Raw genomic sequence first — 14,746 nt, 5'->3', positions numbered from 1 at the left:
TTGCTGACCCCTGATTAAAGACCGGGGAATTAAAAGGTGGCTGGAAAGTGTCAGCCCCAGTTCTCTCAAGCTTTGGAGAAAAGGTGAAGTGACATGTCCAAGGTCACGCCGTGGTGGAGCCAAGATTCCAAGCCGGAGTTGACTTTTAGTCTAGTTCCCGTTTTACAGTACTATGCCTCGGCTGTGCGGTTAGGTTATAGCGTTTTGGTTTTTAAGAGAGGGCCATGTGAATGAAAGAAATACCTGCTGCAGGCGGTCTATGAATAGCAATAGTGAAAGCCCAAGAATGGTGGTGTAATGGAGACAGCCCTTCATCCCTGCGACCTCACCTAACTCCGTCTGAGGCGGACCCCGTCCCTAGTAAAAACAAAATCTGTGTTGCCTAAACTCACGCGGAGAAATCATGCCCTGGAGTTGTGAAAAAGAAATGGGCTCCTGCAACTGCGTCACAGGATTTGATCACTTCAGCTGAGAGTGCCAGGAGATTTGAGACAGATGTTTTCAGACATGCCGCATGCCTAAAACATTTCCAGGGGTCGGGCTGCAAATAGTGACTTAATAAGTGGAGAAACAGGGAAAGTATGCGAGCTGAGGACACGAGCGTTTATTCAGCACTAGGTGCGTGGCCAACCTCTTTGCATTACATCTGCCTGTCAGGGTTGGCTCTTTAATCTGTCGTGCCCTTGGTATTGCTCTTTGTCTGCCCGTGAATAAAGTGCAGCATTGTGGTTAGTAATCCCACTCCAGTGACTCGACTTCAAATGTGGTTTTGGAGTGCATCCCAGAGTTCTGTTTGCTAAGCTTCCTACTCCTGTTTCAGAGACACCACGGGATACAGAGCAGCGAGCACTGAAGGCTGCCCTCTTTCCTTAAACCTGTCGGGTTGTGGGCTCTTGCTCTTTTCTCTTTTTTCTCTCTTTCTCTCTTCCCCTCCTCTCTTTTCCTTTTTTTTTTTTTTTTTAAACTTTGCAAGGCAAGTTCATGGCTACTAAGCTGATGTGTTTGTTGTTCTTTTTCTCCCTGCCTCCGCTCCTAGTGAGTAACCACACTGGCCGCATCAAGGTGGTCTTCACTCCGAGCATCTGTAAGGTGACCTGCACCAAGGGCAGCTGTCAGAACAGCTGTGAGAAGGGGAACACGACCACGCTCATTAGTGAGAATGGTCACGCTGCCGACACCCTGACAGCCACCAACTTCCGAGTGGGTGAGTGCCTCCTCGCTCCCTGCCTGTCCTTACCTAACGGAGTTTTTATGAGATGCCCGGTCCATTTCACACTGCCCTCTGCCTGAATGGGGTGCGGACTAGGAGTACGAATGTGCTTCTGTCATGAGATCCTCTCAGCTGCTCTTGGAATAACTTGTAACCTGATGTTCGGTGTCTTGGAGACAAGGCAGCTAGAATATTTCCTCCTCTTGCTTAGCATTTGCATAGTCGTGGGATGACGGGCATGGATGCAGTAGAAAAGAGGAGAATGGGCTTTAGGTGGAGACGGCCGTGTAACTTGAACTCATCAGCTTCACGTTGTATCTGCCCAGGGATAAGTGGGGTTTGGGTTAGATTCGCCTCATGTTACAGCATTTGGAAGGTGGTGATGAAACGTAAATTGTTACTTCATAAATAGCCAGGCTGTAAGGAGAGCTCTAAAAGCTGTCAGGAACCTGTCTGTCGGTTGTAGAAAGGGATATAGACTTGAATCTGTTGCCATGTTTCTTTTTTATATCACAAAACTGAATTATGAATTGATAAATAAAAATGCATTTGGGGGAAGATACACTAGTGTGTTGCTGTCAGCACTCAAAAACTTTAATTTAAATGCAAGCTAGTAGTTGCTGACTTTTTTTTTTCTTAAAGGCTTTTTTTGCTTCTTTTTCAATTTTTGTTTCTTTTGACTTTTTTGTAAAGGGAGAAAGTATTGCGGTCCACTGAGAGCTGTCATCCTGCCATGTTGTCATGCAATACAGTATTTTTGTCACAGAAAAAAATGTCTTTTATTATTTTTTGACCAATTATGGTTTGCCATGTGTACTCAAATAATCTCAGACACCCACGTTACTTTATGAGTTACTCACTAGAATAACCCAAATGTCAGACAGATAATAACACTGGCTAGATCTGGTCTTTTTATGGAATATTGCTGTTTAGTCTTGGGAGTGCGTGTCTGGGGGAACAGAGAAGGGGGTGTCTATTTCAGACTGATTTCCATCAAGACAAAATACAAGGGAAGCCCAGAGCCCTCCGAAGCTCTTAGATTATTCTCTTGCCCTATTTTGTCTCCTCATCCCGCTGAAGTCGAGGCAAAAGGATTCTTGACCATCTGTACTTGGAAAAAATCGTTCACCCCCAATACGATTTAAAAGGGTATTGTAAGTTTCCTGGCTGTGAGTGGGGTACTCTGGGCATATTTTTAAAGGAATTTAGCTCGTAGGTGCCAAGTGGCACATTATACTTAGCAGGGCAGGGAGCCGAGTCGGATGGGAAGTGTTGAACTGATGATCAGGAAACTGGATTTTGATCCCGGTCCTGCTGCTAAGCCAGCTCCTGCACCGGGCCTTCCAGTTAGCATTTTTCAGCCTCGCTTTTTCTCATCCATAGCATAAGTGGGGGTGTATTTAGTGACCTCTAAAATTCGGTCCATCTCTAAAGTCTCAGGATTTCTTATTGGCAGTAAGGAATATTGTTTTCTGGCTTTTCTGGAGGGCCGTGGACAAGTAGGAGGGAGGCATAGCTGGTGGCCCCAGGTTCTCGCGGGCTCCCTGGCTCTCTCCTCTTCCCCTGCCTCGCTCGCCTGCCTCGCTCACTGCTTCCCTGCCTCTGTCATCAGCGCTGTCTGCTCCTCCTTCCTGCATCGACTGTAAATCTTTACGGTAGCAACGACAAAAGAGTCGGGTGGGGGTGGCGGGTAATGTTTCTGGCTTGCAGTGTGTTCGTTCTGAAACTAAATATTTGAAGGCTTCGAGAAACGGAGGAAGTCTGCTTAGTTAAAACACGTTGCACACTTTCCTTTCTGGCATCTGACCAGGTGTTTTGGAACAGGGCACACATGGGCCTATTCAAAATATGAACCGGAGCACACTTCTTGACAAAAGCTTCGAAATCAGAACTCGGCTCTCCACAAAAGGCTTGGCAGAATAGTTTAAGTTAAAGAGCAGTGAGGTGGGCAATGATAATAATAATAAACATTAGCAATAGTTTCACATTGGAAATCATGAGAACTAGTTCATGTCTATCCCCAGCACCTTCCTTCCTGTGTTTATATTTTCGTTATTAGATAGTGCGAGGGACAAGCTTTATGATTTTTCATATTGAAGAATAGTCATTTTGTGCAGTGTATTGCCTGTGGCCTTTCCAATATACAGAACATTTGAAAAATTTATTTTTTGCCTAATACCGTTTCTGGACTTGACACTTGATTTTATCATTTATAAAAAGTGGTTTTTTTTTTTTTTTTTTTTTTTTTTTTTTGACAGGCAGAGTGGACAGTGAGAGAGAGAGACAGAGAGAAAGGTCTTCCTTTGCCGTTGGTTCACCCTCCAATGGCCGCCGCGGCCGGCGCGCTGCGGCCGGCGCACTGCGCTGATCCGATGGCAGGAGCCAGGAGCCAGGTGCTTTTCCTGGTCTCCCATGGGGTGCAGGGCCCAAGCACCTGGGCCATCCTCCACTGCACTCCCGGGCCACAGCAGAGGGCTGGCCTGGAAGAGGGGCAACCGGGACAGAATCCGGCGCCCCAACCGGGACTAGAACCCGGTGTGCCGGCGCCGCTAGGCGGAGGATTAGCCTAGTGAGCCGCGGCGCCGGCCTAAAAAGTGGTTTTCTAATATATTGGTTCTCCATATACACTTGTTGACAATATATTAAAGTTTTGACAAATACATATATGGGAAATGGAACAGTCTGAGGAAAATTCAGAATTAATCATAACTTGTTAGCTCTTCTTTTTGGCCTGTGATATTTAAGGGTGCTGACAGGTGGGGACTGGCTAGCGTCTTCTGTGAAGGGCCAGATAGGGACTTAGGCTCTGCAGCTCCGCACCTCTGCTGTGGCTGTGGGAGAGCAGCTGGAGGAACTGTGCATGGTAATCGGCGGGTGTGTTGCAAAGGCAGTGGGTGGGCCGCATTTGGCTCTAGCGCTGTAGTCTGCTGACCCCTTCTCCAAGGAGTCGGAATAACATGAAGGAAATTGAATGGATTTCATTGTTAGGATATCTTAATCAGATCATCTTTTTTGATAATCAGTAGAAAAGTAAAAACTTTGAACATTTATGTGGTTCAGTCTTTTTGAAGGAAGTGGAACCCATCTTACCCTCACCATTTTCTTTATTTTTTTTCTTTTTTCCCAGTAAAGAAGTGTAGGTGCAGGGGGTTAAGTGAACTTGCCCTGGTACACAGCAGACAGACTTACCTGACCCTAGAACCGAGGTCTCCTTACGTCATTTAATTGCTTGTCTCCCTGGAGTCCGACTCTGGTGTATGGGAGGGAGAAAGTGAAGGACCACGTGGAATAGGGTCTCATGGGTGAAGGCAGACAGTGTCACAGAGAGCGAGAGAAAGCAGCTGAGAGTCTGGGACCTGGGTTTGAATCCTGACTTCATTCTGGTCCTTTGGCATTTTCTGGCTGGTATGTTTCCTGGGCGCAGGTCGTGTCTTTTGTACCACGCAGGTAACTGGGAGGTAGGCGGAGGGCTGTTCTGCAGGGATAATTCTTCATTCATGCTCCTCTGTTGGTCTTGCTGTCTCTGGTGATGGTGAGTTGGGGCATCCAGATGGGAGAGGCAGCAGGCACTTTTCTCATAATGGATAAGCTTCGAGTCTCTATTCTTGAGTATTTAGCGGGCAATAACAAGAAGTATGATTTCCACTGAATGTGACTCAACAAGCAGGCCCAAATGAAGATAACACCAAAGGGAGAAATTCCAAGATTCTAGAAAAAACTCATTTTTTATGAATGATGATAATGATAACAGCATAGTTGAGTGGTGGTTCCTGTAAAACAGATTTCTAATCATAATGACTTTGGTGTGTGTGAGAGTGAGGGGGTGAGGGGTGCATTTAGAACTCTGCCTCTGGGCTCCTTTCCTCTGTGTTTTTGAAGAATGGAAACATACTCCCAGTTGGGTGGGCCCCTAGGTTATCCATTGTTATTTTAATGGATTCTTAACATTTCATAGGGATCTACTGAAGATGACCTTCTGAGATTAAGTTGTTTATACAGTCTTCAGTGCCTTTGACAAGAAGAACATATGAATTGATGTTGTCACAACTAGAAAATCTCAAATATAATAGATGATCTCTTGGCATAACATATTCGGGGAGATATGGAATAGCAGTCATGATTGGTAAAATAACACATTTGGTTTATATGATGTTGCTCTCTCTGAGGGCTTATGATAAAAGATTCCCAATCCATTAGTGCCAATTGGGTAATTATTTTAAAATATTTGATAATGTAAAAAGTCTGTTCTTGTTTGCTATTTGCTGGTTACTGCCTCAGAGAGGTGAATGGCAGTATCCATAGTTTTTAAGTTTGATACTGAAGTTGTAGTAGTTTGGTGAAACCAGGTTTTCTTATCCTGGAGTCATGGTAACCCCAACTATTAGGTGTTGCTTCCTATGGCCACATAATAGGGTTTTTCAAAAAAGTTTGTGGGGGGACTGGCGCCATGGTTCACTTGGTTAATCCTCTGCCTGCAGCACCGGCATCCCATGTGGGCGCCGGGTTCTAGTCCCAGTTGCTCCTCTTCCAGTCCAGCTCTCTGCTGTGGCCCGGGAGGGCAGTGGAGGATGGCCCAAGTGTTTGAGCACCTGCACCTGCATGGGAGACCTAGAAGAAGCACCTGGCTCCTGGCTTTGGATCGGTGTAGCATCGGCCATAGCGGCCATTTGGGAGAGTGAACCAACGGAAAGAAGACCTTTCTCTCTGTCTCTCTCTCTCACTGTCCATGACTCTACCTGTCAAATAAATTAAAAAAAAAAAAAAAAAAAGAAAAAGCTGGAGACTGACCTCAACAGAAACAGGTTGCTTTGTGGGAAAATGAAATAAAAAATAATTTTATTTTGGTGCCAACTTTTAAAAAATCTATGCATAGGTTTTTATAATTCAGGTTTTCTATGAACTTTTTGAGGGCCCCTCGTATGAAGTGATTATGTTGAAAACATGCTACTGGATTTTTCAAGATAAGCAGATCGTAAAGCTGCACTCTAAGAGTTTATGCTTCGGGGAGGACTTGAGGAATACTTGTAAATAACCTAAGTCAAGGTAGAAAGCGCCTAGCAGGAGCCCAGAGAAAGCAGCTATCACGTCCACCGCGGGAGGATGCTTAGCAGAGGGGATACTGTTTCTGTTCCGTATGCCATGCTGTCGTCCCCAGTTCCTAAACTGGTTGTCTCATGGTGGGGGCCGAGTAAACACACATTGCCTGAATGTAGACTATTTTGGGCAGCAAAGCTTGAAATATCAGCGAGTTGCAAACTAAACATGGATGTGGAGGAGAGAGAAGAGAAGCAGTGTTGATGTGGGAAGGAAGGATGTCTCCACTACGATTGGACACGGAGACGAATCCATACAGGTGGCTTCTGAGAATCAGTTGTGCTTACAGGAAGGGCGCGTGGAAGACAGTGGTAGGAAAAGACTCGTCTGGGAAAGCAGACTTAGAGCAAGGCTGTGGAGAACTTTGAATTTCAAGTTCAGGAGTTCGGAGGTTCCTCTTTTAGAACTTGCCGAAGTTTGATAGATATCATTTTGAAAGAGAGGACTGTTGTCTCAGTTCTTTTAGGTCGGAAACTGTGTTTTGAGAGGTTGGAGAAGTTTCTGTAGCTTCCTTCACCTCTTCCAAGGCTCTCTGGTATCCTACACTGGACACTCACCACAGTCTGCATGAAACCAACTGAAATCTGTGGTGCTGTCACAAGGAATGGCGCGAGTTCACATGCTGAACTATTGCACAGGTTCTCCTCTCTGTGAGGCATTCAGTAAACCACCATAACTGCTCAAGGAGGGGGAAGCAAATAGATTGATTTTTTCTGGCATTTTAGTGCTGAGTCATATGTCCTCTGCCAGTTGTCATTGTTTGGCCTCCTGGTGTTTATCCAGCACAGAAACCCAAGCAAATGCCAGCTTGTCACTCTGGTTAACTGATGGATCTATTTTTTCCTTACTGCATTGTACAGATACATCTGATGTTTTAGGGATGATTCAATACAGGAATAAATGAAAGTGGTTGCCTTTTGTTGGAGTGATTTATAATGTCTAGGAACTTGCCGAAGAAATTACTTACAAATACTTTGGGTCTTATCAAATTATTTTATTTTCTAATACCAAATAAATGTCACAGTGTAGACTGTAGAGTGCCCCAGTATTAGGAACATTCATTCACTTAATATGTGTTTAGTGAGCACATATTATGTGCCAGGAGTTGGTTTAGACATTGAAGAGACAGCCATGAACAAAACAAAGTCATTGCCTTCCTGTAACATTAAAATATAATGTTGATGTGCACTCTGTGGAGTGAAATAAAGCAATTGCAAAAGACGAATCTCATCTTATTCTGTGTTGATGAGAATAGCTGAATTCTTAGGGGTGATTGCCAGAGCTCTAAGGAAAACAACTAAAGAGTTGTTTACTATGTATAGAGTTTCAGCTTTGTAGTATGTGAAAGCTCTGGAAATTGGACACACAGTAGTGTGAATTATTTAATATGAGTGAACTATGCACTTAAAAATAGTTAAATGGTAAGTTTTGTTATATGCAGTTTACCGTAATTGAAACTTAAAAATGAAAAAATATGTAGCAGGTGTATATTCTACTATCAAGTATTTACTTCCACAAATATACTATAAGAAACCTTCTATCTGATATGTCAGGGCAGAGAGTCATGGGGACTATGAAGAAAAACTGACTTGGGAAAGGGGTTAGAGAATGGGGGGTGTTGGAGGGAGGCCTGGGCTGCTGCTCTTTTAGGTGGCTCAGGGAAGGGCCCTCTGGTGGGATGACTTTCGAGCAGAGGCCTAAATGAAGGGCAGAATGAGTTCTGGGAAGGACATCGCAGAGCTCACGTGACAGTGGTTTTATTTCGTCTCTGGAGTGCCTCCCCAAGGCAGGCATCAGGAGCGCTCATTCAGGTTTGTTTCGTTGCTCTGTAGGTGGGGCGAGAGGCAAGCAAGTCTCTGATGACTAGAGGAAATGGACCTGGAATTAATGCGGAAGGAGTTGTCGGTCTCTCTCTTTTAAATTAAAAACATTATTTGAAAGGCAGGAGAGAGAGATCGACTGATCAGTTGATCATGAAGTTGCTGGTTCACTTCCCAGTTGCCTGCAATAGCTGCAACTAGGCCGGGCTGAAGCCAGGACCTCAGTCTGGGTCTCCCAAGTAGATGGCAACTGCCCAGCTACTTGAGTCAGAACCACTGCCTCCTAGGGTGTGCGTTAGCAGAAAGATGGAGTCTGATCTCGAACTCAGGCACTCTGATGTGGGATGTGGCTTTTTTTCTTTAATTGAAGTTATACAAGTTTCATATATTTCATATATACACATTTACAAACATAATAGGATTCTGTCCCCCTCCCCCCCCCGATTCTGTGGGATGTGTCTTAACCGCTGTGCCGAATTCTCACCCATAGGAGTCTTGGAGGTTTATAATAAGAAGTAAAAGCTTTAGGGGTGGGTGTTGGGGTACAGTGGGTTGAGATACCCACACCCCATTATCAGAGTGCTGGTTCAAGTCCCCCTGTTAATGTGCCTGGGAAGTTCAAGTACTTGAGTTCCTACCTGCTGTTAGGGAGACCAGGATGGAGTTAATGGTTCATGGCTTCAGCCTGGCCAAGCCCCAGATATTGAAACCAATTGGGAGGTTAAGCTATGGATAGAAGATCTCCTTTTCTCTCTGCCATTCTTCTATTCAAATAATAATAATAATAATAAAAAAGCTAATCTTTAAACAAAAAGTAAAAAGAGTTATGTATAAAAGTGAGTTACCACACAACTGTGATCCCCCTTTCTCCAGCATTCTTTTATATATGAAAGATCTTGTGATTTTGGTTTGAAGTTTGCTTTGAATTGGGGAAAATGGAATGGATTCCTGCTTCTCAGTGCAGGGGTGTGTGCGTGTATTGGGTGGGGGTCCTGGGTGGAAGAAGGGAGCAGGGAAAGGCAGTTCTAGGGGTGAGTTGCAATCAGGGAGGGCAGTGTATTGCCCTTAAGTGTATTGCCCTGGGGAGACTGAGATCCTCCTTAGTTGATGGGGGACACCTGAGGCTGAGGTGGTGCAGGGCGTCACAGCCGTATTAGCATTAGAAAGCGTGTCTGTAGCCAGGACAGCGGCAGATAAATTTCATCCTAGGTAGGAGAGTTCAGCAGTTGGCTGGATCTCTGGGAAAGGCATGTGTGATAGATGGCTCCTTTTAAGCCATGTCTGGCCTGTATCATGCATGGGGCTTGTTGAAGGGGTTGGGCCAGGCTAGGCTGGAATAAATAACCTTTCAGATTTCCACGGGTCTGTAACGCAGTGTCACCGAGTGTGTATATTCTCCCCTAGTCTGTCAGCCTGAGCGTACTGAATGGTCTTTGGAAAAGTCCAAATTGCTTGGCACTGCACACGGGGCCCTCCAGGGTCAGCCGCCACCTGGCTCCTCAGCCTTTATCCTGGCTGTTCTTTTTCCTCCATTCCTGATCGTCCATTTCTTCCAAACCCTGCAGGAGTGCCAAATGTGCCCCAGGCCCTCTGTGTTCAGGTGCCTCTGTTCACACTGCTTCCTTCACCTGCGCTCACCTCATCTGCCTGGGCAGCCCCCCAGTTCCTTTTCAAACCCAGGCGAGTGATGGTCATGCTTCGTGCCTGATTCTTCCGCCTCTCTCCAAACCCACTGGAAGCGAGGAGTCTACTCTGCGTTTATCCCCAGTGCCAGCACAGTGTCTCCTTTTTTTTAAATTTTTTATTATTATTATTATTTTTTGACAGGCAGAGTTAGAGAGACAGAGAGAAAGGTCTTCCTTTTTTCCATTGGTTTACCCCCAAAAATGGCCACTACAGCCAGCGCGCTGCGCCGATCTGAAGCCAGGAGCCAGGTGCTTCCTCCTGGTCTCCCATGCGGGTGCGGGACCCAAGGAGTTGGGCCATCCTCCACTGCCTTCCCGGACCACAGCAGAGAGCTGGACTGGAAGAGGAGCAGCCAGGACAGAATCCAGTGCCCCAAATGGGACTAGAACCCGGGGTGCCAGTGCCGCATGCGGAGGATTAGCCAAGTGAGACGTGGTGCCTGCTACAGTGTCTCCTTTTGAAGATACTTTGTGTATTTTTGTTGCCGGTAAATTATATATGCAGGTGCTCACATCATGGTGGCGTATACAGACCTTTTCTGATATGGCTGCATCAGTAATTCTCAGCCATGTCATATCACAGAAGCAAAATAATCGACCCAGGAGTCTCTGTCATGTTTTGGGATACAGGGAAAAGGAGATTCCACGGACCACAAGATGCATGAAAAAGGCTACTCATGTGGTACTTTGCATGGGGTTTTCAGTTTTGAATACTGACTGCACTGTGCTTTCTACTCAGGACCAAGTGCAATTAGACTTCCATCCCTTCCATACAGCTGTTCCTGCACACACAATTCCCACTGCGTCCTCCCGCATCTGTCTGCTTACGAGCAGTCTGCAAGAACCTTAATGGTTCTGCCTGTGCTGTGCTGTCTTCCTGTTACATACTTGTACCTCTAGTTGTCACCATGAGACGATCTAGCTCGGTTGTATCATTGACTGGCTCCAGGCCCCTGGGCTGGTGATTGCTTCTCTCTGCTGCTTTTTTTTTTTTTTTTTTTTTTTTAATTTATCTGAAAGAGATACATAGAGGCAGAGAGAAATAGAGGGAGGGAGGGAGGGAGGGAGGGGAAGGAAGGGAGATAGGAGTCTTCTATCTTCTGGTTCACTCTCCAGTGGCCACAAAGGCTGGAGCTGCACTGATCCAAAGCCAGGAGTTGCTTCCAGGTTTCCCACAAGGGTACAGGGGCCCAAAGACGTGGGCCATTTTCCACTACTTTCTCAGGCCATAGCAGGGAGCTGGAACAGAAGTGGAGCAGCCAGCCCATATGGGATGCTGGCCCTGCAGGTGGTGGCTTTACCCACTAAGCCACAGTGCTGGCCTCTCTCTGGTTCTTAATTGCTGTGTGGATGAAATGGATCAGATAAGCTCTGGCCTTTCATGGAGCTGTCCTGAGTTTAGAAGAAAGAGCAAACTAAAAATGTATAAGAGTACTTCAAAAAAGTTCACAGAAAATGGAATTAAAAGATAAGTTTTTTTTTTTTTTTTTTTTGGTACAAAAGAAAAACTGAATCCATGCGTCTTTTTTTCATAATACAAGTTTGCAGTGAGCTTTTGAAGACCCTTCATATATGGGATTGTTGGATTGGTTCAAAAGTCTTTTTCTCTTTCTGAAGATAATAAATCCTTCTCCTGAATCTTTGTTTCTTTTTGTAAAGATTTATTTGGGAGGCAGTGTTGGAGAGTTAGAGAGAAACAGAGGTCTTCCATCTACTGGTTCACTCCCCAAGTTGCCACAATGGCCAGAGCCAAGCTGACCCGAAGCCAGGAGCCAGGAGCTTCTTCTGGGTCTCCCACATGGGTGTAGGGGCCCAAGGACTTGAGTCATCCTTCTGCTGCTTTCCCAGGTGCATTAGCAGGGAGCTGGATTGGAAGTGGAGCAGCTGGGACTCAATCCAGTGCCCCTATGGGATGCTGGCATTGCAGGCAGCAGCTTAACCTACTATGCCACAGCACCTGCCCCTTCTCCTGAATCTTGAACCTGATGTGTTATGCTGTGGAGTGGAGGTCTGCAGCAGTGTCCTTATAGCTCTTCAGGCTTCCACAGGGTATGCTCCCGTGCACTCCAAAGACATTTATTGCTTTTTTTTTTTTAAAGATTTATTTATTTTATTTGAAAGGCAGAGCCACAGAGAGGCAGAGGCAGAGGCAGAGGCAGAGGCAGATGGAGAGAGAGAGAGAGAGAGAGATGGGTGTCTTCTATCTGCTGGCTCACTTCCCAGGTGGCCACAGTGTCTGGAGCTGCGCCAATCCAAAGTCAGAAGCCAGGAGTTTCTTCTGGGTCTTCCACACAGGTGCAGAGTCCCAAGGACCTGGGCCGTCCTCCACTGCCCTCCCAGGCCATAGCAGAGAGCTCTATTGGAAGTGCAGCAGCCAGGGCCTTGGACTGGTTCCCATGTGGGAAGCCAGCAATGCAGGTGGCAGCTTCACCCACTACACCAGCATGCCGGCTCCAGTTATCCCCCCCCACCTTTTTTTTTGACTGAACCCAATAGCATAGTAGCATCAAGAAAGAATTCAAAGAGTATTTCTATAATTCTTTCACTTTGGTACTCTGGAAGAAGTACAGAGAAGACACTATATTTGTTCACATTTAGGAAGGTTAGACCTGCACAAAATAACAGGATCATTTCCTTGTGGCCAAGACAAGGTTGTAGCGCCATATCTTCTCATGCTCTTGCTTGAGGAGTTCACTTGGTTACCCAGAAAGCCCTTACATGTTGCCAAGCCTACTGGCATTTAAACAGTGGGATATGTTTGGGAACTAAAAGTTGTGCTCAGAAGGAAAAGTCATCATCCTGAATCAACGGGGGCATCTCCAGTGACGCGTGATTATAACATTTGATCCTGCTTTCTGCTCCTCACTTTGCTGTCAGTTGTGTAATTTACTTCTGGGCTCCGAGGCTAGAGTAAATTTAAGGAAGCTGGACTTAAAATAAGTATTGTGATCACATTTATGTGATGCAGTATATACCTACAGAATTTATTGGCATACAAGTTGGGCTCAATTTTGCATGTCCAATGTAACTTAAATATTTGTATCAACTTCTAACTATCAAGATGATATATATATATTCCCAAATGGAGCAGAAATAATCAATGTGTGTATTGTTGGAAAAATCTCCTGGAACTAACATCATAGATTTGTGAGAATGTTTTTGAGGGCAGCCACATAGTCATCTTTATGCTACGCAGTCCAGGAAAATAAAATAACTACCAAATGGGGAGGGATAAAGTCAGTGAGGACTTTAGGGATTCCTTCTTCAAAGTTAGATCACACGTAATGAAATAAGCGCCGGGTGCCATTCCATTGCCAATTTAATGCATTGCTGTTATTGATGCACTTATTAAACCTTGATTTTCTATTTAGGTCAAGGGTATGGACTGGAGGGATGGTTCGCTGCTTCATTTCTGTTATCTTGAATTTAGATCCTGCAATGATGACTGGAAAGCTAGCCTGACTGCCTGTTGGCTTTTCCTAAGGCTTGGTGGTAGTGGTGGCTGGGGGAACGACTGGATGCAGTAACGAGAGCTTTCTTCATTTTGAGACCAAACTTCAGATGCCCATCAGATTCAATAAGAATTTGTTCTCGGTTATGGAGACTGTTTCGGTTTCCCTAGTTGACACACTCAACCCAATTTTCATCAGATATTCTCTAGAAGAGATAAAAGGGAAATGACATTAAAAACCTTTGCAGTGAGGAAAGCAGAACGCTGCTGTTTTCTTGGCAAATTAGGAATGTGCTAGAACATTCTTAGCTAAAATCTTAGGTTAGCCTGTGTCACTGGTTGCCACTGCATTGTCCCTTTCTGAAGAACAGTGATCTATGAGCCCCCTGGATTTTCTTGTGGTATTAATAACATCTTGAGCCAGCTGTTTTATTGGGTGTACACAGAGGGTAATTAGAAACATCTGAGAATACCATAATGTGCCCAGAAAACCATGACATTGTAGAAAAGCAAAAAAAAAAAAAAGCCAAAGTTGTGTACTTGCTAAATAGATGAATTAATATGAAGTGAAATTTATTTTGTATTCTATAGCATTTTCTGAAAAGAAGCTAAACCCTTTAAGCTGAAAACACCCTTTTATTGAAATACACTCACTGCAGAAATCATAGCCTTATTTGGTAAAAGCCTCTGAGTGTGCTGTTCGTACAGTAATTATCATTTCCCTTCTGTCAGACTTCATCACATTCTAGACCTTTCTCTGCCAGAAAGAAGTATTTCTTCTTTTTACCTGGCAGTTTAGAATTCTGAAGGATCTCATTTAAGAAGATTAATGTTTAAAAACATGCTGTCCCAGGGACTAATAGTGTTCAATTTGCCTAATAGCCTCGCCTAGAAGTAGGGTTGGGATGCGGGAGTTGGGGCTCCGTTTTAGCTGGTCACTGGAAATTTGATCTGCGCCAATGGTGGCTGAGTTGGAAGCATTTGGGTATGCAGCAGCTAAGTCAGGACCTGATTTAAATCAGGCACGGTTCTTCCTTCCCTGGAGACAAAATGTAGACAAGAAACGCTGACAATCTGGTGGTGGCTGGTGAAGGGTTCCTTTCATCTTCATTCACAAATAACAAGCCCTCAGGAGCAGTCGGTGCTGAGTCAAACTGACATATCCCAGGCAGGCATGGACAGGGTTCAAGTTGGAGGCCTCCAGTGTCTTTTCAACCTGTCTTGCTTTGCGTGTCCCTGCTGGGTGTGCCGTTTTTATCCTTCTCGAGTCCTCAGTGATCATACAGAGCAGTTGTAGCCACTTGGGTTCTTCTGGAGGTTCTCTGGGATGGAGTGAAGGCTCTGGAAGGAGCAAAGGTGTATTCTCCCGGGTAACAGTGCTTGCAGGGTCGGACAGTGGTTAGCAAACCTGGCTTCAAATCACTGCCTTCTTCAAACCCTGAATCGGAGGATCTCAGTCTCAGCTATATGACAAAATCTAGAACTG

General features: G+C 45.2%; 1 protein-coding gene across 17 annotated transcripts in view; it reads left to right on the top strand.

Annotated features, from left to right (window-relative positions):
- LTBP1 (latent transforming growth factor beta binding protein 1) overlaps positions 1-14,746 on the top strand; it is a 446,285-nt gene that overhangs the window by 188,520 nt on the left and 243,019 nt on the right. For 9 of the 17 annotated variants that reach the window (XM_051843010.3, XM_089326552.1, XM_089326551.1 and 6 more), the window contains one exon: positions 1,037-1,204. The exons of 1 other annotated variant lie outside the window; for it this stretch is intronic. In XM_051843010.3, the coding sequence (XP_051698970.3) occupies positions 1,037-1,204 (168 nt within the window). 7 more of the 17 variants (XM_051843018.3, XM_051843017.3, XM_008254564.5 and 4 more) reach the window with 2 other exon arrangements.

Source organism: Oryctolagus cuniculus, chromosome 2 (genome assembly GCF_051225735.1).
Source record: "Oryctolagus cuniculus isolate XC-2025 breed Fujian yellow rabbit chromosome 2, ASM5122573v1, whole genome shotgun sequence".
In the NCBI taxonomy this organism is placed as follows: Eukaryota; Metazoa; Chordata; class Mammalia; order Lagomorpha; family Leporidae; genus Oryctolagus; species Oryctolagus cuniculus.
The sequence above is the reverse complement of the archived record's forward strand: the minus strand, read 5'-3'. Positions and strand labels throughout refer to the sequence as shown.